The sequence below is a fragment of the Procambarus clarkii genome, chromosome 69, assembly GCF_040958095.1.
Source record: "Procambarus clarkii isolate CNS0578487 chromosome 69, FALCON_Pclarkii_2.0, whole genome shotgun sequence".
Classification (NCBI taxonomy): Eukaryota; Metazoa; Arthropoda; class Malacostraca; order Decapoda; family Cambaridae; genus Procambarus; species Procambarus clarkii.
In genome coordinates, this window is record NC_091218.1 from 21,051,121 (window position 1) to 21,076,560 (window position 25,440).

The 25,440-nt window shown below is 39.5% G+C and overlaps 2 protein-coding genes across 11 annotated transcripts in view; one reads left to right on the plus strand and one right to left on the minus strand.

The window, feature by feature from the left end:
- Adck5 (aarF domain containing kinase 5) overlaps positions 1-19,871 on the plus strand; it is a 43,028-nt gene extending 23,157 nt beyond the window's left edge. For 2 of the 6 annotated variants that reach the window (XM_045764992.2, XM_045764991.2), the window contains exons 11-12: positions 9,359-9,526; positions 11,250-12,113. In XM_045764992.2, coding sequence (XP_045620948.1) covers positions 9,359-9,526; positions 11,250-11,355 — 274 coding nt within the window. In that variant the 3' untranslated portion in view covers positions 11,356-12,113. Of the gene's footprint in view, positions 1-3,151; positions 3,333-9,358; positions 9,527-11,249; positions 12,114-13,760; positions 14,059-19,358 lie in introns of those variants that run through there. The other 4 variants (XR_006774598.2, XR_011224035.1, XM_045764993.2 and 1 more) reach the window with 4 other exon arrangements.
- rsh (radish) overlaps positions 12,336-25,440 on the minus strand; it is a 122,389-nt gene continuing 109,284 nt past the window's right edge. For all 5 annotated transcript variants that reach the window (XM_069311192.1, XM_069311195.1, XM_069311193.1 and 2 more), the window contains one exon: positions 12,336-24,661. In XM_069311192.1, coding sequence (XP_069167293.1) covers positions 24,488-24,661 — 174 coding nt within the window. In that variant the 3' untranslated portion in view covers positions 12,336-24,487. The remainder of the gene's footprint in view (positions 24,662-25,440) is intronic.

Consider the following 25,440-nt stretch of genomic DNA (forward strand, 5'->3'; position numbering starts at 1 on the left):
ATATATAGAGCACACACAGATGCATGTGCATGTACACACACACACACACACACACACACACACACACACACACACACACACACACACACACACACACACACACACACACACACACACACACACATTCTGCATTCACTTACAGGAAATTTGGTTTGACAATTCTAATGATTGTCAGAATATATAGTGTTGGTTTTCCTGCTTGTTAATATTGGTGAACATTATTCAGTATCTATCCACTCTGGTTAGAGCAGCTTTGTCAGAATGATACAAAAAGATAAAAAACAACAAAGTATGTATGCATTTGTAAATGCCGCATTTTGTGTGTTTTGTGCATTAATATAGATCTTGGCAGCCTTTACATTGTAAGTAATGGGTTGGTGGAGGTATGTGCAGGACCAGCATCAGTATTGATGAGTGACTATAAACTGGCAGTCACTAATGTGTTTAAAGGAAGTGGTAGTGTCAACTTCTGTAATGTCAGGGTCACATTACAAGGTCACAGTGTCAGATATCTCAATGGGAATCATAATAGTAATAATATTGAGATGGTGCTAAAGTGATGAGTAACTAATGAGTATCCAGGAAGGAGCAAGGGAAGGTGTATACAAGAGGCAAAAGTATATACAAGGTATATATAGTATAATATATAGTGTGGTAGTCCTTCATACATAGTGCATGAAATATACTGAATCATTGGCAACAAGACCTCTAATGTTGTTCATCAGCTTTATCTTGCCTTTGTTAGGCCGTGTTTAGATCATGCCATTCAGTTTGGTCTCCATACTATAAAATGAATATCAATTCATTTGAATGCATACAGAAAAGGTTGATAACATTAATCCTAGAAATTAGAAATCTCTTCTACAAAAAAAAAAAGCTTGAAAGGTATAATAGTTATATTTAAAACCTTATTTATAAACACACAGTAGAACACTGGGACTTAGTTGGAAACTTAGTACCAGATGAGCCACAGAGATATTAGAAAGAATTTTTTCAGTGTCAGAGTAGTTAACAAATGGAATGCATTAAGTAGTGTTGTGGTGGAGGCAGACTCCTAACAGAGTTTCAAATGTAGATATGACAAGAGCCCAGTAGGCTCAGGAATCTGTACACCAGTTGATTGACAGTTGAGAGGCAAGACCAAAGAGCCAGAGCTCAACCCCCCCGCAAGCACAACTAGGCAAGTACAACAACAGATATAAAATTAGTATATTTAGATTGAGTAAAGATCTGGGTAAATCCTGGTTTGAAAACAAGGTTGTTGATTTACGGCACAAATTACTGGGTAACATAATAGACTGAATCATTGGATTGTTTCACGTGTATGTTAGGCATGTATATGAACAAGTTTGACTGGATATAAATACAATCTGCATTTGTATAGGCCAATAGGCCTACTTCAGTTTCCTTTATTCTTATATTCTTTAGTAGTACCTATGAGGAAGGAGAAAGGTGTACACATGGGATTGGCAGGAAAGATTGTGGGGTTGGAGGAATGCATACGATACAAGTGGGAGAAGTACATGGGGAGAGGTGTAGAGAGTATATTTGGGAAAGATGCCGTAAGGGCCAAGAACAGAAAATACTGGAAGACCGCATTTAAATATAGCAGCTGTTTTTTCTATTTTTTCAAAGGAGAGTTCCACCCCCTCCCCTCAACCCTTCAGGAAGAGGCATCAAATGTAAAAAGTTTTATTTTATGATTGTAAAATATTGGTGTATTAGACTAATTGTCTTATTCTTAGCATAATGTTTAGGCTTTCTAACTACAATGACAAGGAAAACACAACATTCCATTTAAATTATGCCAACTACTATAGCTTTTCTGAGAGGTTTCTTGAAGTACTACAGCTTAACACCTGGGGAGGATGGCAGCCCTGTGCTAAGGTTACTGGCTCCATATAGCTTTGGTTTTTGATATTCTGTAATGATGATGATTATCTTTTTTTATATAAATAAAAATGATTTTGAAATCTAGTACAATATTCATAGGTACAGATGGTAATTTATGTAAAGCTACTAATATGCAGTGTGTTTCAGGCACAACATAAATACGACATTTGTTTATAAAATGATTACAAATTTGTATGTATTATTTGATGAAAGGCATAGACTACTTAAATATAGAAAGTGTGGTTACAGCAACAGTACAGATATAGTATTAAATGTTTACAATAACGGTACAGCACTGGTTGACTTGTAGGACGAGAAAATGTGAGTCAAATTGGTTATATAATGTTAATTAGGTACTGTATTTCTTTGTCTTTTTAACTGGTTGCAAGAAGTACATTTTTTATCCTTAATTAATTGGGAGGTCATTCCATAGTTTAGGACCCATAATGTGCAAAACATTTTTGGTTTCGTTAAGCGTTTTGTTTCGTTATGACGAGTAGATACACAGAAATCACAATAACATGATATGTAAAATGTCGTAGTACAGTTGACCAAGGCGCATCTGGGAATACCCCTGTGCGTAGGTTTGAACCCTCATCACGGCACTTGTGGATTTGTTCACAAATAGATGTGCTATTTGTGTGTTGCCCATGAGTTCTGTTGCAGTCCTCTAGGAAGTATTTGAGGTCAGGATTAGAATTAGAGTTCAAAGTTTCATAGATACAGCGTACACTTGTGTGTGCAGTGATGATATTTAACATATTGAAGGTTTTCAGCAAGATGCTGAATGCTGTATGGAATTGGGTTTTATTTTTCTGATTTTCTCCTGTGATGCAAAATGAATATTATCAGTTGTCTGGAATTGTATCTATGTGGGTGCAATATATTTTAGTTTTGGAGGGAGACTTTAAATTCTTTTGGATAGGTTTAATTTTGTTAAAATGCAGTATTTGTTAGTAAAAAAAATTAATGCCATACAGACCATTTATTTAAAATAAATATCCTGAGCTACTATCTCTGAGCAGACTTGTAATCATAAACAAACTGATGCTTCTATACTAGACTTTTGTTTAGGAAAGATATCCAGGTGGGTAGTATATACACTACTGTACCAACATAATGAGAGGAGAGTGATTCTTAGAACTTTCTAAATAATGCCTAAGTAAAGGTAGTCAATAGGTTATGACCTTAGGTCCAAGAAGATTGACTTTACACTCTGGTATTATAATAAAGGCATTTCATTTCCTTTAACTTCCAGACTACTTGCTTTTTGCGGAAATGCTTATGCAGCACCCTGTTCAAGGTCAGAGTTTCCAGTTACTTAAAAATGTAATGAGTGCTGCTGACTTAGAGTACATGCAGGAGATGACAGCCGGCAGGTTCGATCAAATAAACAAGATTCTGCGGGAAATACCCAAGGAAATGTTGTTGATTATACGGTGAGCATTGTTAATTTCTTAACTGTCTTGATTTCTTGTATGCATGTGTGTGCATTTATGCTTATAAGAAATCAAAGACAATAGGAAATTAATTTTAAGTATTAGTGGCCACACTCAAGTTAGTTTTTTCTCAATACGTTTTGTAAAAAAATTATAATAGGCATCGAGTATATTTGAAAAGCACTTTCCTGAGCAGATTCACTTGCATGACCTCTAAGGTAAGATTATGCTGCCTATGGGGGAAACAAACCACGCACTTAGGTAGGTGACATTTTAGTTACTGGGCTATTGGAAACCTTTCAAGGTTCCTCGTAGGGTCGTACTAGAACTAGGTATGGAGCATTGAAGGAGATGATCCAACTGATGCATGATATGGAAAGTTGAAAACTTCAATATTGGCTGTTTTTAATCTTAAGTAGATTTAAGCAAGTTGAGTTTTGCTGGGTTCCCAGTCATGTTGGTATTTTCTTAAATGAGTGTGTGGACACTGCTACTAAGGAGGCTATCTACACTTGTCCTAGTTCCCCAAAAAGGCATTCCTTATTCCAATTTCTACCCAGTCACTCATTCCTCAATTCATGACCATTGGCAAGGTCATTGGTCTTGTGTTACTGGTAACAAACTGCTCATTCATAATGGTAGCCTGTCCCCTTAGCCTTCATCCTACCACCGTAGCCAACGGTAAGAAACAGCTCTGGCCGGGTTACATATTGGGCCATACACTTTTAACTCTGGCACTAAATGGAGCGGCGCCCTCCTCCTTATTGTCCAAACTGCATTGTCCCTCTTACGGTCGTGCATCTTGTAGAATGTCCTGATTTTTTTAGGAAGTTTGTGTCTCTTGCTTCCTGACTGTTCCTTGATAGAATCCTTAGTGAATCTGATACCTTTGATATCGCTCGCCATATGCACTTTGGTACTTTGGTTCTAATACAGTACAGTATTGGCATTCTTAATGATATTTAGCACCTTTTGAACATCCTGTGACTTTGGTGGTGCTACATGGTTTACACAGCTTGCCTTCTTTTAATAATTCCTTACTTGCTGACGTCCAGCTGAACGGTAGTATTCTGAGGTTTTCAGACGTGAAGAGCATCTCTGCTTTGATCAAAGTGCTGGCCATCCTTGGGTTTGTTTCTGTGGAGGTCATTTGGTTTATAATCTGGTTTATATTTTAGTTTTTGCTTCACCTGTGTTTTTTTTCTATTTGGCTTGTTGTGTGGGCTTAGCTTTGTTATGTTATGGCTGCATGCACTCTGGGTTCCTACTCGCCGGGGTTTTGGGGCGATTGTCCTCACAACCACTCGCCAACCCCTTCCTTTTCCTTCCCATGCTCTGAGACGGCTTTACCCCGGGGGTCTTCATGGTAGGCTTCTGGGGCTGAGGGTTTTCTCTTTGGAGGGTCTTTTGCTTCAGGGGAAATAACTTTAAATATTCCATTTACAAGTATGATTGTTTGGCTGCTCCCCCTTAGTGTTCGGCTCCAAGTCCCATATGTTGCCTCGGAATCGCCATATTTCTGGAGGCTTCCGTCTTCCCACGTTCCCCTTTCTGTGGCTCACATTGACTTGTTTCAGTTACTTCCTGTGGAATTTGAACCTTTTCTCATTGATGGAACCAGGCTCTTTTTGAGTGGGCCTGTTTCAGCTTATTGACTGTGGTGTGAGGTTACGGATTCATCCTGGCTGACTGACATCCCTTCTCTTTTCGTTTAGGGCTTGGCAAAGGTTCTGTCGGACCAATACGCTTGATTGGCAGGAAGCGTGTTGTGTTTTCAGGTGTTCTTGAGTAGTCCTTATGCTCCACTCTGACTGCCTGTTTGCTCCGGCATTTCTCATGGGTATGGGCAAGTGGCAACTCCATGTGCAGCTGCCTGTGCTGTCTGGGATTCTTAGTGTGAATGAACACATGGCACTTTTGCACTTGATGGCAGTATTGTTGGTTTAGGTCCTTATGGAGGGGCTCTCTGGGCGACTCCACGAGGCTTTGCTTAATACCATCCCAGATGTGGAACCATGAAGTTGTGGGTTCCTGTCTTAGCAACCTTGCCTTGCTCCTTTAGAAGGCAGTGGCAACAATTTAACTTAGCCCACATTGTGTGTTCATGGGCTGTGTTGGCCTTTTCATTAGATTCAGCTTGGTCACTCCCTATTGTCTGCCTCCCCTTTCTTGCCTCTCCTCTTTCCAGAGGCTGCATTATCTCAAGTTCTGTTTGTGGCAGTGTTCTCCTGTTGGCCTATTAACCATTTGTCATTTTCTCAAGGTTCTGCCCCTGCATGGAGGTGGACTGGTAGGGCTGGGACCTCGTCTGCAGTTAGTCAAGAGAGGTTCTCGGGAGAGTCAGATTCCAAGACCGTTGCACATCCTGTTGCGAGTTCCTTTTTTGCTTGAAGTCATAACTACGCAATGCAGAAGAGTAATTCTGCTCATAGTATGCACTGGCCCTTTCACAGTCGATACCAATCCGACTCATTTCACCAGCTCTTTGTCCTTTGATACTAATCTAGCTCATTTTGCCAGCTTTTAACCCTTTGACACTAATCTGGCTCATTTTGCCAACTCTTGAATCTTTTGGCCTTTTGGAGCCTTTCCCACAGCCTGCAGTGGGGGTTGGTCAGTCCTGTCCCCTTTTGTGGGACTTTTGGGTCAGGTACCATCCCTAGCACTGCATGTGGTCATTATGGAATGGTGGGCCCTAGGAATGGATGAGTTTGCTCTCTTGTGAATATGTTTTCTTTGATGCCTTGTTCCATTGCCAGACTTAATCGGGTAATTTGTCAGGTGGTTCAATTCAGCCTATCTGATGTGTATTTATGTATACATGTGTGCAAGTATGCTGCTATTACTACTGTACCTTCTTTGCTAATACTGCATGTCTATGGGTAACATTCTGCCAGTCTAACAGTGTATTGGTTGCTCTTTATCTTTTTGATGTTTTCCGTCCTCATCGGGCCTGGGTGACACCTGGATGCCTTTCTAGTCACTGAGTTCACCCTTTGTTTAGCCCTGGGTATATAGATTTCTCGCCCTACTAGTCCAACCCGTCCTCTTCAAAATGTTGTTTTCCCTTCTATGCATGCTATGGCTAAAAATGGATGTAATTTTAAATTAAATCAGCTCATGGAAATGTTGTACTGTCCTGTTTTCTTTTTGGGTCCTCTGGCCAAGTCTGTTAGGTTAGGAGAGACACTTTCAATTGACGTTTTTCATTACATTTTTAAACTTTAGGATAATTTCCTGCCCTCCTAACCTACCAGAGGACCCTTAACTTACTGTTTTGAAAAAATAAATCCAAAATTTATTTTAAAAAATTTTCATTTTCAAATTCTATTTTCAGCCCTATGGGCAAACCTCCAAATTCAGACGTAATTTGTAAGAGGACAGGTTGACTAGTCAGCATCCAACTTTGTTCATTTGTTTTTATTAATCTGTTTTCTTTGAGCCTCTTAAGGCATGATTAGGAGTATGCCCTGTGGAGCTATTGAGGGCCAGATCAGAAATTAAGCATAGAATGGAATAAAATGCTCCTTTTGTTTTTTTGGTACACAAGAGTATAGGAACGGATGACTACTTATTCCTGTTAGCGGCCCTAGAGCTTTCCCTTCCCATAGATCATGGTAACCTTTACTCACTAGTTTTCCCTGGAACATGACCTGCCAGTCAGTTAACAATCAGGTACCCGATTACTGCTGGGTGAACAGAGGCAAACGGTTAAGGATTGACGCCCAGACAGTCTTATGTGGCCAGGACTTGAACTTAGACACATTGCTGCAGGGAGTGTGTGTTATCACGGTGCTACTATGGTGGTTTCAGTAGCTCCCCCCATATCTGCTCTTCTTTGTCATTGTTCCCTATGGGGATCAGAGGTAGTGTATATTGGAGGTGGCACATGAGTATGGCAAGGAGGCAGGTTGAATCCTTGGGTGACTTGAGCTACCATCTGGTGGTGGTGCACTTGGATACTAGATTATAGTTTGTTGATCCAAGGCAAATTGCTGCTATTTTTTTTTTAAGTTACTTTCTGTTTAGTTTTATTTTGTTTTGAAGTTCACTTCAGATCTACATGATTTGCTTGCCTCTATGAGCACACCAGATTCTTGTTCAGTTATTTGATAACTCTATGCAAGTTCATAAACCTGGTAGTTTTGTTGATGCCTCATTAGTACAAGAGTCAATGTGCTACTCAGGCTGCCCAGTAAAGAAAATTTCACCCATGCTAAATAGTTTATCTTTGTCCACCCTGTCAATTCCCCTGAGAATTTTGTGGATGGTTATCATGTCTCCCCACCAAATCCCTTGCCACCCAGCTATAAGGAATCCACCAAAAACGGGCTCTTGATTACATTCATTGCTGGCTTCTATTAATTACGCTCTGTGGTGGCATACTCTTACTCTTGCAGTGTGTTGCCAAGTCTGAAAATTTGTTGGCTTTCTACTTTTTTTTTCACCATTCTGCCTGCTGGAATTTATATTGTTTCTATCGCAGAGTCTGTGATGTATGTCGTCATAGACTTCTGTGTTGTCCGAGTCCCATTCACAAAATGGGCTGTTCTGGTTTTGTCTGTTGCCTATGTCTGGTTCAGATGCCTTAAGGAGCAGGTGGAGAGACATGTTATGGGAATGTGTACTAAGTGTGTCCCCTTTCCTTTCTTGGTGCTCCTTTGAAAAAAGAAACGAGGTGCACTGGTATTGTGCACTTGGCTCCACTTTTCCCCTCCCATGTAGAGGGCTATGAATTATGCTAGGTCTTTGGGTCCCCCCTCTTTTATTGAGGCAAGGTGTGCCGTGGGCCACTGTGGGGGTTTGCCGTAACTTTCCCTCGTGTTGTTTAAGGGTAGTGAATTTGATCAGTGCAACGATGTATGGGGTAGTGTTTTGAGGCCACTGATGGCCAATGCTGCCATCTTGCAGTCTGCGTAGATGATGGACCAGTGGCTTAACCCAGGTAATGATTGTTGCATAGTTAGGGGCAGCATTGCAAATGTTTACATACATTTATTTGTACTGGAGCATTCTACCTTTCTGTAGTTTTTTATTATAAACCAGTGATCCTTATCAGCACACTCTCCTGCCTTTATTGAGAAGGCCGTATCCTGGTCCTGGGGCCAGATTCAAGAAGCAGTTAGGCAAGCACTTACGAACGTGAACATCTTTCCTCAATCTTTGACGGCTTTGGTTACATTTATTAAACAGTTTACAAGCACGAAAACTTCCCAATCAACTGTTGTTATTGTTATAAACAGCCTCCTGGTGCTTCGGAGCTCATTAACTGTTTAATAATTGTAAACAAAGCTGCCAAAGATTGAGAAAAGATGTACAGGTTCGCAAGTACTTGCGTAACTGCTTCATGAATCTGGCCCCTGGTCTCTGGTAGGGTCTTGTGATTAGACATTACTTGGTGCTTGAGGCTTGATGAAGTATGTTTGCTAGTGAGGTGGGCAGCTTGGGAAACTGGCAAGGGATCCACCAAAAACAGGCCCCTAATAACATTCATTGCTGGCTTTTTGTTGCTCATACAAGAAGCCAGCAAAATTAACTTCTACTCAAAATTAATTTCTACTGGATACATCATTAGGTAATTGATCAAATGAATCAACAAGTAACTGCTACAAGTTATTGGCAGTTCTTAACAAATAAATCTGTCCTAACTCTTAGCCATTGTCTCTCTTTTGACAATAAAAAAATATAGCACCAAAGCATTACTGTTACTGTGTTATTTATTATGCTGTGATGGGTTATATGTTGTGATGGGTTATATGCTATGTTAGATTGTGCAGAAGACTTGTTTAACATACTGGTATATTGGATGAGAGGGATAAAATTTATGTAAGATCATGAGTGACATGATTATGTTTAAAGGGTGATTGTTTAGCCATTTAAATGTTTATAGTTCTATATTAAAGTTTATTGAGCCATTTAGTGTTAGTGTTTGAAATCAATCGATGAGAATAATTTGTATTTAATTTTTCTTGTATAATGTACCTGATCATAGTTTTACTTACTAGCTCATCTATTCCCAAATAAAGGAATGTAAACACAGTTCGCGCCATCGCGAGGGAGCATGGTGATGTTGTTGACCGGTACACCTTAATGGCTCGGTCGGCCACCAGGGGAGCATTCGTGTCACATGATGCTACATTCAGACAGAAGATGCAAGGATGGGTGGAACAGTTGTACTTCGATTATTCTCTCAAGTAAGTGAAAGTCAGTAATGCATGTATAGAGGATCCTTGGTCTTATGGACTTCTGCATTGCCTGAACAGTTTGTGTTCAGCCCAGAGTGTTCATTGGATCATTGGAGCAGGCCGGCATCAGCTGGCCTGCTCCACCACTTGGTGAGAAGGTTCTTTATAATCATTTTAGATTCTTGGGTCCAATAACAATTGCATGTATATAATTTTGACAAAATTGTTTTCTCGAGTGCTTTCAAATATATGATCAAAATGAAGAATATACATAATAAATTAATTAAATTTTATATTGAGATCTTGATCATCTTTAGTGTGCACTGCTAGTAATTGTCATATACTGTAGTTATAATTTTACATGGAATTGTTTGTCAAAGATTACTCTAACCTATGTGACGATCAGAAGGAATGATGTATAATAAATAAAAATTGAATTGTTATACTGTACAGTACAGTACTGAGACTATCAGCTGATATTTGGTGAGCAAATCTTGGTTATGTTATATGTGCACCACAAATAATTGTCATAGTCGATGTCATTGTTTTTTATTTGGGAGTGGCATTTAGTACTACTGAGTTTCTCACTAATTTTGAACATTTCCCTTGTTCCTTTTGAATCATTTGCAGAGTTATTTGGAAGTTTCACAGTTTAGGTCTTTGTTTTCTCCCCAATGGTCTGTAAAAGCTTCTGACTTTCTGCATGCTTTCCCAGTGTGGTGCTGAATTGTCCCTCACTGTGTGTGCCTCTGTGAGGGTAGGGCCTGGGTTTTGGCTTTGGTCCCCCCAGTAGGCTAAACAGAACCCCCACATGTGATGTCATGACCCATTTGCATGGAAGAATCTCTGTGGGATAGCTTCAGGGAGTCACCAGGACTCATCCAGAAAGAGGTTTTTCATTACATTCAGTGCTGGGTTTTTAAATTTAGAGTTGGAGAAAGGTGGGCTATGATGGGTTTGTGCTTACATCAATATGCTTCAAGGTTATTTTGAAGATTTTTCATTGCACTACTCTCCTGATAGGGTAAATAACAAACTTGCATATGCATTGCAGTTTGAACAAAATCCCCATGTAGGAAAATAGGCTTCTACCCGTATACTTTTGTTCAAGCGAAGTGTGAAGGCTACAAATTAACAAACATGGTGCCTGATCTTGCCCATACCATTTAGCCATGCTTTTCTAGAAATTCTGTAAGCGACAGATTAAACAAGGCTAGGTTTCTTTTGGTTAGATCATGTTTGGTCACTATAGTAATTTTCATTCAGAACAAGTTGGAGAAAAATTTACTTCTACTGGACATATTATTAGTTCATGGCTCAAATGAATACAGATAAAATTAATTGTAAAATGGAAATTGCACACTAATGTAATATAAAAATTGTTTAAAAGGATGGTGCGAGGGAAATATGGACTGTTGATTGTGTGAGCGGGAAGGAATACGAGAAAATTATAAATTATGGTTGTTGCTAGAAATAAGTAATGTTGCAGTGGAAGGAGTATTGGGAAAAACAAAAAGTTGAATTAGGAAACAGAGGCAGTCTAATAGGGACAGCACAGGATGGGTAAAACAAACAATTGAATTTGATATTAACAATGGGGGGAAAAAAAATGAAGTATAAAATATTGAATGGTGTTTGAGGCTGTGGTTGAGGTTTTACCATAGTGGTTGTCAGATTTAGGAAGGGAAGAAGATACAGTATAAACTTGTAAAATATTATTTTATTCATACAGGAAAGAAGTTTTAAGGATGTGGATGATGAAGAAAATCCTGTATATACTGTATCTCTTTGGTCGTGGTCCAAGCATGTCTCAAATTTCTGAAGTCATGGCAGGGTGAAAGACCTACAGCTGTCTTCATAACTGTCTTCAGGGTTTTTAACAATGGTCCAAACTCACAAGTAAGAAATTATGTGGTATCTCATTGATGTTCTTTTATAAAGAACAAATTTGGTTTTATTTTGTTAAGTGATGCCATTTTATGTAAATTTGGCTTTAATACATTTATCGGCTAGTGTAACTGTGCCCAGAACATTTAACAAATGTACAGTTGTAATGATGAACACATGTAATGTAACATACATCATTGTTGCAAGATGTATTACTTAAGAATGGCTACGTAACACATACAGTATTTGTATTTCTTGGATAATTTATGATTTCCTAAATTTTGTCTTCTCATCCTTCTGTTAGACAAATTTCTTTAAAACTTAGATTTCTTAAAGGCATTCTCCCTTTCTCAGAAAAATAGCTCTGATCCTATTTCTTAGCAGTTTTACTGAAACATGATTTGTCCAACTTCACTAAAGCTTTTATATCCAAAGATTGTTTCTCTAGATTATATTCATATGCTCACTAAAGTTATAAACTGAAATAAGCGAGATATTGTGTGTTGGATGGTACCTGTACAGCTAGATACAAATTTAGCTGTAAAATTATTATATATATATATATAAACCGGAAAGTGGATGAATGTTGAAAGTGATAAAGTCAAGTGTTAAGGATCTTCAACAGTCCTTAACTTGTCTCAGGACTGGCATGTGTTCATCAGTAGCATTTTTACTGTTACTATTTTGCAAGAGTAAATCAAATTGAACATATGTTTTTGCTTCTTCCTATTGTAAAAGGCATATTAATATTGCAAGCAACTAGGAGATTGGTTTGGTTAGGTTACATGCAGCCAAAGAACAGTTGTATATGGTTAACCTGCAGGCAATATTTGGGAGAACTGAGACTGCCTTTTTTTTATTTTCTTGATAATATTTCCATTCACATCAGATGAGGCAACTTTGAAAAGAGGAAACAATATAAAAATATAAATGTCACGACTGGATTTCCACTTGTTTATTGTCAAGTAACACTCACCATACACAGTTGCACACGTGGGTATAGTACCTCCTTCAGAAATCCAAAGAAATCACGCAGCACTAGAAAGTTGTAGCTATGAAAAAGTAAGTAGAAAAATATTTCGCTAGAGATGACAACAAAAGGTACTCTCTCTTGCAACATTATTACAAATAACATTTTGATTAAACTACAACATGATTGTTATACATTCCGAACACATAGTTTGCACAGCAAGGGGTAATTTGTTCCTTTCTACAGTAGTTAATGTTGCTAACCTTACACTGCTTAATTATATAGATTTTTTTATTTGCCAGTAACTGGCTTTTTTTATTTGGTGTTTAATTATTAGTTAAACCTGGAATTTTTAAATTAGATAAACATCCAAAAATTGAATTTGTTTGTGCACAAAATATGCCCAAACTATTTTAGCAGTGCTGGCACAACCTACTGCATACAGCTGGTGACAGATGCAAATGCTAGATAATAGGGCTGAATTTTTAATGCCAAGGTTAAGCAGAACATATTGAACATATTGAAGACTTGACCAAACAACTTTTGACTTTAGAGTTTCATAAGCTAACCACTATGATATAGTTCTATTGCTGAAGAAAATGTAGCCACTGTATAGGTAACTGATTTTATATTGCTGAACACATCCTGCTAATGGGGAGAACATCACACTAGATAAAATAGTTTTCCACTGTTAGGGACAGGAAGCCTGTTAGGTTTATTGAGCTTTCTTTCACTCCCCTCCCCTTTCCCTGTATGCTAATGATGTACCAGCCCCTAGGATATCCCTACAGTAGTCAACAAGTACCTATTTACTGTTGGCAAACAGATGTATTGGGTGTAAGGAAATATACCAAAACATCTTGTCCTGCCAAAGAATCAAACCCACACCCAATCGATTGTGAGCTGACTGTGCTGATTGCAAGTAAAGGTATGCATAGAAATATATATATATATATATGTTTCAATGGACTCATTAAAGCAACTTGCTTTGGGCCAGCCAAAACTCAAATTCTTATCCATTTGTTTATCTGCATTATTTTATGGTGGTTCCAATACTTGGATGGTTGTCTGGGAGTTCCTACTCCCGAAGCCCTGTTTGGGGCCAGGCTCGACTTCTGTATGAACAAGCTTAAAGCCATATTTGAGGGGGGATGGGGGTCTTGCCCTGAGAACAAAGTATAACAAATGCATATGGCACCAGCTTCAGTAGCTTGGACTCTGTCAGCCCACAAGATTGCTTAGTTGTAACAACAACTAGGCACTTTGTGCTTAGCAGTAGCACTTACACTAGTAAAATGTTAAATATTTGTATTAGCATTATAGTTGTCTCCATATTCTTAATTGTGGTAATTTAATTTTTGTCTAATTGTAATTATGACACTCCAGCAGTGTAAGATGCAGCAACACCATTAAGACCCCACTTGTGAGAACATGCTGAGCAGCTGATCTCACAGCCCTGCCAAGATAACCAAAATAACACAGATACCAGCAACAAGACAGCATACAGGCCATCCCTGACATATGTTTTTGTAGCATTTTGCACACATTTATGTCCAGCAATACGGACACACACACTGACGTGTTGGGGTGGAGTGCACTCTAGGTCTACCTAAAGTTGACCAATTTTGACCCATTGACGCATCTATAAAATAAATATTCATACAAGCCCTTGAAGTAACATATATCCATGCGGTATGTGAAATAACAATTTACATATAATGGGAATGAGAATATCACACAATATAAAATGTCAAGGGCCCCGACCCCGGGATGCTTGGTTGTCAGCTGTGTGCACCAGATGACAGGGGTCATCTTCATCAAGAGTTGAGGACATGAAGGAAGAGCTCCCGAGACCCGTCGCTGCACTATGGTCATTGTCCAACCTGCCCAGGGAAGGGGATGAGGTTGGCCACTAGTGCCACCTGCCAGAGAGGTCCCGAACCCTGGAGGACCTCTCTCTAAGCAGTGTGGAGTGTCCATCCTGGGCAGGTGAGAATCCCCGAACAGGAAACCAATGGCGAGCGAGATGAGATCTTGCTGGAGTGATTTTGGAGCTCCAGCCAAGATCCCAGAGGGTGAATGAGAGCCCATGAGGCTCCTGGCATTTGTAGTGAAGCCCCACCAGGTGGCACACCTCAATGGGTGAGCCCTAAGGGATAGGCACTGTAGACACGGGCAGGAAGGTGCTAAGAAAAGGTACTGGAGCTATGAAGGGGTCCTGGAAAGAGTGAGGAATTGACTTCTAAGGAGAGTGGGAGGGGGGAGGTGGTAATGCTTTCTGGGGGAGGATGATGGCACTGGTTAGATGGAATGAGGGGGTGAGAATTATAGTAATGGAAGGATTATGAGGCTGGAGAGGAATATGGTATTGGGAATGATAATAGCTCTGTGGAGGATTTAGGTTCAGGAGAAGATCATGTTGTGGCAATGGTAGTAGATGAGGAGGATATTGGTGGTGGTGGTGTATACTGGAGAGGGTAATAGAATTGATTATGGAAGGTTTAAAATGTTTGGGTGGATGATGGTAACTGTTAGAGAGGAAGTGCTGCTTAATGGGAACAATGGGGTGGATGAAGGGAATGGCAGTGCCCTGAAGAGGCAATGGTCATGTTGGAAGAGGTGCTGGATGGTGTAGTTTCGGTGCTGGCTGGGGAGGGGCGTGCCACTAGGAAGAGAGATGGGTGGTGCTAAGGAGGATGGTAGTGCTGGAAAGTAATTATTTCCAGCAAGAGGGAGGGGTGGAGGGGGCAGAGGGCCCGCGGTCACTGTTTGACCCCAGTGAAGGATGAACACTCAAAAAAACAACAAAGTGACACCAGCACAGTGTACTGTAGGACCTACGTCTCGACACTAGACATTTTCAGATAGTTTTTGGTCAATATACGAGTCGCTACTAATCGTACACACTATGAGAATCTGTTTTGTGTCGCAGAACGACAGAAAGAACGTGACATGCATTATACACGAATATCTAAATGATAGGATAGTTGAAGGGGGAACAGCGGGCACAAATGTCACTTGCACTAGCTGTGGGGCCCCTTGTTGCACTCAAGATATCTTGGGCTTTCACAACCAGTGCTCCAAAAGGCTGTTCCAACACAATTTTACCACCTATTTTTACCAGTTTTACTTTTGTCATGGATTTTTGTTGTTGACAAACATCGCTAACAAAGTAAGCTGGGAAAGATAAATTAACGACAAGGTGTTTTCTATCATGCATAGTCCACACACTCTAAATTCAATAACCCCATGTTTGTCTCTTGTCTGTAGGTGACAATCCGTTGAGGGACTTCATGATCTACATTATGCCCTTTCTGAGTATGTTGATGCTAATACAGTGCATTATATGGAATTACTGTACAGCATAACAATTGTCCCTGAAATGCTACGTTTAAGTCATGTACCAAGCTAGGGACACTGTTTAATATTCCACCAAAAGTCTCTTACTTCATGCAAGCTGTAAATTTGTTCTTTTGGCCCCATCTTGCCCTCAGTCTTGCTATGATTGACACCATCTCACCGTCACAGTCTCATCATGGTTTTAATGCCAAGATTGGCTCCAAGCACAAAATTCCATCTTGTAAAAAAAAAATTGCTTGAAATAATGGACTGGTTAGCTACGTGAAATGTGCCTGGTTTTAAGATATCAAAAATATCATGATCATACTTGCAACAGTCACTGATGGTAAGGTGACTCACTCACCTTACCACTGATGGTAAGGTAAGCTCATGCCAGTTTTTGTCTTTTGCTTAATGCTTCAGTACAATATTTTCTCTGAATAATTGCAAATGAAAAACTGTTAAATACATTATTATCTCTTGTTTGCTTTATATGTGGACAAGATGGAGAACTGTGTGCATGTTTGAGGTGGTTGTTGGATGCAAAACCCCGAGCATACATGCAACTGATGGAAACCCAGGCATCACAATTGCACTGAGGGAGGAGCAAGAGGCTAAATGTGCCGAGCTCACAACATGGACTAGAACACACTTGTTGCTGAATTTGTCTTAAAATCTCAGCCGTCTCTTTAAACACAGCAGTGGAAGTGTTTTCTCCTTGCATGGAATTACTCCAGAATTTATATACTCATTGAACCAACTCACATATTTAAACCTCAAGATGTACAAAAAAAAAAATAGGCTTGCAGAGGGTTTCCCACTAAAAAAGTTAATTTGGTAGTTTTAATCACTGGGAATATATTAACGATATGAAAACCATCAAGAGTCGTTAAGTGTCAATACCGTTACAAAAAACAATACGTAAGCCAAAAGATGTACAATGATGTTATGAAAATGGCTCTCGGCATTGTCACTAAGGAAAAAATAAAATAAAAAATTACCCTCACCAGTCACTAAGGGTACAATGTTATGAGGAAGACCCTCAACGGTCACTAAAATCATAATACAATATTCTGTACTTTTGTCAAAATGTCTGAGAGTAAAGATGCTGTTATTAAAGATTTAAGATGCAGCCTTTGTGTTCTAGGGTTAAAGTTACTTGCTCTTTTTATCAGAAACTCCTGTATGTAATATGGGCAATAAGCGTCATAGTGAGAGCATACCCCTCTAACTTGGAGTTTTCCCTATTACAGAACACCCAAGAACTAGCAATCATAAAGGGGCTGTATATCTATCCCCAATCACACTGCATTTGTAATACACTTAAAGCAAACTTGTTCGCCTTTACCATCTGTGGAAATACAAAATACTGCCACATTATATACAAATACATAATTAGGAGTCTGTTGGAATGCTGGTGATTAGATCTGAAATGGGTTTACTGCTGTTGTCATGCACAATAATGGTTTACAATATTTTACAAATCATACAAACATGAATTTGAGGATTAATGCAAATATATTAGCATAGGTTCTTTTTCTTCTTCCATCAGTTGCATGTAACCGATCATCATTTTGCTTTCATCAGTGGTATGAGGTCTAGTAACATTGTTCCTGGTTCTACGGACTTGGTAGGTTTCCTACAAGATTTATATATATTCTCAAGTCTCAACAAATGTATTTTCAATGTAAAGCACATAAGAAAACAGTTACTACTGCAGAAATGTATTTAAAAATCCCAAGTACCAAAAGATGTGTACCGAAATGTGTGTAACTTCTAAATTTGAATGCTATATCATGATACTGTAGTTTGAAATGTAGTTTTGATACGAGACGTTGTCTATATAGCAGCGGCCTTAGTTACCCAAACTAAATACAAATTTATATTTAGCTTGGCTAACATCAGTCTATATAAACACCATAAGAATAACTTAAACCACAATTAATGTTTTAAAGAAGTAACTAATGGCAAAATATGGTGTCAGGCAGCGGTGGCAGACCACACTTGTAACAGCACACCAACAGATCCCTATTCTTGGTGTACACGAGGTGTCACTGGACAACTCGCATGGTATTAAAAAAAAATTAACAATCTATTTTGATCCATAGAAAGATCTAGTTTATAAACCTAGTACTGAAGTCATCTGACCTATACATCCTTTACTAGGAATGTTGGCATCTGGTATGACCTATACGTCTCTTGCTGTGTCCTACAGACACACTAACATCCCCTTACCCCCCCTCCCCCCCTGCACTTAGGCAATAAGCGTAGTATTGTCACAGCATACTCGTATATTGTCGTTATACACACTCAGATTTATGATATATTGCGAATTCCATAAAATATATGGGAAGTTTACTCTAGTTAAATAAAGATGAGGACAATGTGGTCTTAGACTTGGAGTAATTATCACATACCGTACCTGCTTGTTACGGTGGTGTGCAGTGGTCATTGGGATCAACTCATTAACTAAAAGAAATGTTTGGGGTAGTTCATGGAAGTAGAAAAATGGGAGTGCTACTCTTGCTGCCTGTTTCTACATCTACTGTTGTCTGGGCCTACAGCTACTTCATTCTAAATTACAGCAAAAACATACTACACACTCGCTCCTCGCTGAGTAACACACACACACTGACACACACACTAATTATATTACACTGGAAAGAAGGGCAAAAGAGAGACTGGGGAAGGAAGACTTACATACAAGAATAAAAAAAAAAAATACACCATAGAACAATAACCCAGACAGTGAGAGAGAAGAGAGGCGATGAAGGTGGTGAGCAGAGAGGCTGCCACCTTTTATTGATTTTTTTTACATCATTACTGACTTCCCTATGTCAGTATAAAGCTCTATACATCACTATCACACACTCTGTCATAATTTATGGCACCACTAGATTGTAGCTCTCACTTTCAATATAAAGAGAAGTAACGTTTTTTAAACAGTCTTGGCAGGACAGATACTTTTTGATTTGGCCAATGGGACCATGTTAAGGGGGTGTCTGCCCATACAGTGCTTGTGTATAAAGCTAAATGTCTAAGTGTCATCTCTTTCTCAAATGTTAAAATGTCAGAGGATGTTTTAAGTACACACCTAAAGTTAAGGCTATACCTCCAGACAAGATAACAAAACAAGTTTCATGATCGAGCTGTTGAGAGAGGTCTGCGAAGCACTAATAGTTTCATAAATGTAAAGACTTTTGAGCGAGAAGATGAGAGCGGTTACAGCAACATATGATGGAGTTGGTCACATTTCTGTGACTCACATAAAACATAATTGCATCACAACATAGTCTCAGCTATGATACAACACAAGTGATATATACATACAATATACAGTGCTGTACTGTATTTTACTACAATGTGTCTGTTCTTTACAATCTTTTTATCTCAGTTTATATAATATTGTGCCCTCCTGAAAAATGCTTTGCCTGTCAGAAATTCTTCTTGAAATTACACAAAACTGATCCGACATGAAATATATCATCCGGATGATATTTTCAAAACATAAATTATCGTCATTATAATCTTAAATTACGTGTGTGGTTTTTATAAGGTCAGCCAAAATTCTATAACAAATAATGTATACATTTATCATACCATATTAGCAAATCAGCAATTTTCATAAACTTCCTGGAATTACAGATTGTTGTAATGAAGACAGCTGTAACTACACATACACTGGACTGCTTCAACATGTACACAATGACAAGTGCTCCTAATGCTCATCATTCTGGATTTATCCAAAACTTGTAAATAACTTGTGGAAGGATATAAGAAAATAATGCATTAAAAAGTATCTTCAGTAGAATTCTGAAAAAATTTAGAAACTTATGAAGTCTGCAGACATCTCTCGGTGTTTACTGTGGAGACCTCTCTGTGCTGGGGTGGCGTGTACACCATGCCCTACCTACACTCAGAAGACCTGGCTATGCTGGGGTGGAGTGCACACCATGCCCTACCTACCCTCTGGTAACCTCTCTATGCTGGGGTGGAGTGCACACCATGCCCTACCTACACTCTGGTAACCTCTCTATGCTGGGGTGGAGTGCACACCATGCCCACCCCACACTCTGGAGACCTGGCTATGCTTGGGTGGAGTGCGCAAATACGCAAATAACCCTAGAGTCTGTGAATGCCATTAAATTGTACATACTGTATTGCATCTTATTATTCTTGTTGCTTTGAATTTAAAATAAATATAAAGCTACAGTAATACACACCACTGCTTTGATATGTGCAGTACAAGTTGAGGATTTGGGTAGCGGTGTATTGCTGTGCAGTAGCCTAGGACGTGCCTGCTGGACTCTGAGGGAAATCCACTTTACATATTTGCAAACAGTTGAATATCTCAAGAGAACATAAGTACTAAGTTTGAATATCATAAATAATCTCAACAATTCATTTGTTGTACTGTTTCTCTGTGTCAGTACTGTTTGGTAAAAATCTGGCAAAACATGTATAATATTATAAAGTATTATCAAAATCAATATGATCAACTTTGACACTCAACATTTCTGAGGACTGGTTGGCCAGAAAGTTTTAAGTACATTTAGAGGTATGTCACATAACTCTAGTTTATAGTGTTGGTAACCGAGACGGGAGGGTAAGGCTTCCTAGCAATTTCTTATTTTTTTAGTCTAACATTCTTTAGACAAAAAATTAATAAACAAGATAATTTTAATTCTAGTGGCCTAAGGTGCTGCAGTTGCAGAGCTGCCCTCTGATTATAGATACGAGGATCTAAAACTGTGATTACCTGTACCGTTTTAAATTCTGTACTGTAAATAGGCTGGCTGTTGTATGTACATAAAAAATAGAAAACTTGAGAATCCTCTAAAGTATAATAAAGATTTGTTATTGTCTTGGTCACATGTTTTAAAAAGAGGTTGAAAAGTTCATATAGATTGCATTACCAAAATTATAATTAGCCTAGTTACTGAAGACAGTTTTTTTTGGAGACTGTTCATTACAAGGTGGAGGGGAAGATTGTATCTTCTGTATCTAATTGAGAATTTTTTTTATGGAAATCCAATCAAATTTTTATATAGAATTACAATTTTTAAATAGTAGCCTACAGTGACTTCCTAGGTGAAAGACTTTGTTTTGAACTAATCCAATGATAAAATATTGTCTTTTTGTGGGAAGCCCGTCAGCTCTCTGAAGCTATCCAAACTGATATGTGCTATATTAGTTTGGGGTCATCAGTCACAGGAGTCCTTTATTCCTACCGGGGACCATGAGCCAGAACCTGGCTGCCCTCAGAGAGGCACAGGGAGCAATGGACTATGGACACTTTACATTTAAAGTATGTCATAATTGCCATCAACCAGGGAAGGATTCGCCTACCCAGAAAGGTAGACAAATCAAAACAGACCACTGTCTGGTTAACCTGTGCAATCTAAGCCCAAAAAGATCAAAATAACTTCCCTAGAAAGAAACTCAACAAGCAACACTTCATGAAACTAGCACTTCTGCTCGTTAGCGTTACCCCTCTGCCTCTTAGAGGGGAAGGGGAAACTGGTAGCCCACCACTCCAGTTCTTTAACTGTGCTGGTGGTCAGTTCAGTCACCTCTGGCCTCAAGTTCCTGTTCTGGATTTTTGCCCTGTGTGCCAGTTCCAGCAGTGTGTGGTGTGCTGGCCACTACAGAAGCAGCATGCACCTAGGGTTACCTTTCCTAGGTCCTCCGTGAGTACTGCCCTTGTGTGTCAGGGTTATTTTCCCCTGGAACATTCGGGAATCACTTCCCGTTTGAGGACTTTGTTTGATGGTGTCTTCGCCCTTGGGTTATGTCGGGTATCAGGGCTTTCCGTCTAGCCCCGGGTAGGGGGAGTGTTATTGACTGGGTGGGGTACACTGCGGCTGGCAAAGCTAAACTTTAAAACTGGAAAGTTTCCGCCAAGAAGTAATTACCTAAGTGTAGTTACAGGATGAGAGCTACGCTCGTGGTGTCCCGTCTTCCAAGCACTCTGTCATATAACGCTTTGAAATTACTGACAGTTTTGGCCTCTACCACCTTCTCACCTAACTTATTCCAACTGTCTACCGCTCTGTTTGCGAAAGAAAAATTACACAGAAATCACAATAACGTGATATATCTATGAACAAATTCACAAGAGTCTTGATGAGGATTCGAACCTATGTGGTGGATGTTCCCAGACACACTCCAGTCAACTGTATCACAACACGGTTAAAAGAATGGTTCCCAACCACGTGGACATTCGGGGATTGAACACGGACCTGCATGAAGCAAGACAGTCGCTCCACAATCCAGCCCAAGTGGTTGGATTTTTTAATCATACAAAGGGATACGAACCAACGAGATGCTCGCCAACTCGGGTCTCTCTCTCTCCTCACCACATGGGACTTGTAAAATCAAAGTGCCAGACCAACCGGGCTATGGTGGATATGTGGCCTGCGGGCCGCTCCAAGCAACAGCCTGTTGGACCAAGCTCTCAAACGTCGAGCCTGGCACAGGGCTAGGCTGGTCTGGGGAAGTAGAACAACTAGAACCTCATCCAGGTACAGGTACAATAGCTCTTCTTATTTACACACTGGTAGCCTGAAGGATACTCATTGTCACAATAACAAACCTCCAAGAAAGATGAGTCAGAAGTTTATGCTGTCTAGAACTGGTAGTGATAAAGCCCAAGAAATAGTGATAGCAGAAATAGCTTCTAACTTATTCTGGTGGTTGTTTAAGTCTAAAGAAGTACAAGTTGCTTTGGAAATTTAGTTAGGTCAATGACTATGACCGCCTCATACTTTAGTATGAGGCCATCTCTGATTCCTACGAGTTTACTTATGTCCCACTTTAATTTACGGTTGCAGAGAGCTGGTACCCACATCTCTAGCAGGTCAAAATGCAGAGGAAGACTTTTTTCATGATACTGAAGTCACTTCAGAAAATCCCCCCTCCCTCTTTTTTTTTTAGGATGGTCTTTGACAGGACAAGTGAGCATGTGTGGGATTATACACGACCACCTCACCTTACTTGGGGAGGTGAGGAGTGTGTTATGCCTTGTGGAAGGCAGACATGACCACTGCTCTCTTTCTGGCTTCATACAGAAGTTTCCACTCTTTACTTTAGCTGTTGACCATAGAATATTATGTGAGCCAGTTATTATTTTTAGGATTTTTGCCTTTGCATTATAAAGCTCTTGGAAGGTAAAAATCCTTTGTAAATATTAAACAAATAATAACTTCTTTTCTGTGGGGCTTAATGCAAATTTTGACTGCTTCCATAAATGTGAACATCACACCATTAAACAGTTCCCAGTGCCAGGCTGGCTGGAGACCCTTGGTTCTTTTCTCTCATGTACTCTATGCAGTGCTTGTGAGCCATTATGTACTGCTGAGTGATCTGCACAGTGCTTGGTGATCCACTGTGCAGGGCTTGATGATCTTTTGTACAGTGCTTGATCAATTGTGCAGCAATTGGTGATCTGCTCATTATTTGATCTGTCCACTGCTTGGTATTTTTTTTTTTTTTTTTTTTAACTTTTTGAATTTGGTTACAAATACCTTATTTTGCTTTGTTTAATAGCATCTCCTCTTTGTTGCAGCTTTGTGTAATTACCTAAGTGTAGTTACAGGGTGAGAGCTACGCTCATGGTCTCCCATCTTCCCAGCACTGTCATATAGCGCTTTGAAACTACAGTACTGACGGTCTTGTAAATGCCCAAGTGTTGTTACAGGATAAGATTTATGCTCATAGTTTGAATCTACTGTACTTTGATGGCTTTGGCCTCCACTACTTTCTCACTTATCTTGTTCCAACTGTTTACCACTATTTGTAAAAGAAAACTTTCTAATATTTTTTGGCACCTTTGTTTCCTTAGCTTGAATCTATAACCGTGTGTGTGTGCGTCGTTTGCAGCAAATGCTGGTGTTTCGCACATGTAATATTTGGCAAGAATGGAGCTGAACTCTGCTTGGCCAAACTAGAATGTAGAATGGTCTCGAGAACATTGCAGGTTTTGCTGCCCAGTTAGTCTATATTCTTTAATGATGACTCGTCACTAAAATTTTAGTAAAGCATTTACTGCACCACATGGCCTTATTGAAGGAAGATAAGAAGTACAGTAGAAAGAGGTCCTTACTGTATCATAACATTTCCTTCATCATCTTCGTTTCCCAATCTGTAACTTCTCCAATACGAGTTAAGGAGGCATGGCAAAAGCAGAACTGTGCATTGCTGCTACCTTTTTGCACTTGTCCAGGCAATATCCACAGCAACTATGTCAGTTAAGTGACCCTTTTAGGTAATTGCTCATCATAATAGAATCTGAGGTGGGAGGAGTCAACGTTTTCTTTCGTTGGTGATAACCATAGCAGATACAGTTCCAGTTTGCAGAGACTTGTAATAACCTTCACTACACATTACAGCAATACTCTCACCATTCTGTAGTTTGACCACCCTCACTGACCACACCATACTGCACTCCCAGACTCTAAATGTGTGGTTTACCAGTCACAAGAGGAATGATAATAGTGAAAGCACAGCCTGGCTCATGGATAGTTTGCAGCACACAGTGCCATGAATGATACACTGATGTGGACAAAAGTTATTCGGAAAGTTCTGGGGCACATGTCCTCATTGGCAAATGAGAGCCAAAAAGAGTGAATTTTGCCCTATGAATTAAAAGTTAGTGTCAATGATTTAAAGTCCTGGCTGTGATAATGATGTGCCACATATTACAATACTCAAGGTCCAGACTGTTGCACTGACCATCAAGAACCAGGTCCAGATTGCCGAAGGGCCTGTTGGTGCTATAGGCCGTAATCAAAAGATTCCCACTCACTGAACTTGGAGTCTTGCTTTTGGAGTCTCTGTTGGCAGGCCTCCAGATAAGAGTCATTGATTCTGTACATGCCAGAGTTGGCCTGAAACATGAGTGTTTCAAGAATCCGCTCATTCTTGATGGCCTTGCTTGGCAGCACAATCTGAAATATATACAAGGATCAGTACTAGTGCCAATCCTATTTCTAATTTATGTGAGTGGTTTACCTGAGGGAACAGGAAACCAGACACAAGGGAGAGGAAACTCTTATTATACAGAACCTTTTACCAGAAGTCAACATCAAACTAATACCTGCTGCATAATACTGTACACGTTTGACGTATATATAATAATGGTCTTTAGGAGTGAACCAGTAGTGGTTCAGGACATTACACACATGTATCATCAATTTTGGAATGTGCAGCACCAGAGCCAAGTCCTTGTCTCATGAAACATAAAATGAAGCTAGAGGAATGCCACTAGACTAGTCCCAGAGCTGTGAAGTATGAGTTACAAGGAAAGACAAAGCATTAAACCTCACATGACTGGAAGATAGAAGAAACATGGGAGACATGGTAACCACAAACAGAACAGCCAAGGATAAATAATTTAGCATGGGTTGCACTTGAACAAGGAAATGCACATGGAAATAACCAAGTGAACTACACAGATATTATAAATAATTTGTTCATTGTCAGAATACTGGATAAATAAAATGCATTAAGAAGCAGTGAAAATAGACTCCATACACAGCATCACTGTAGATATAATAGAGCCAAATAGGCTCTGGAACCTATAACCAGTTAATGAGAGGTTGGACTTAAGAGCTGTAAATCATCCTCTGCATCTGCCACTAGACGATACGCACACAAACTGCTACGTTGTCCCCATCATGTATGCAGGGAATGTATGGATATGCCAGTACTGTCAGCCTGCTGCAGT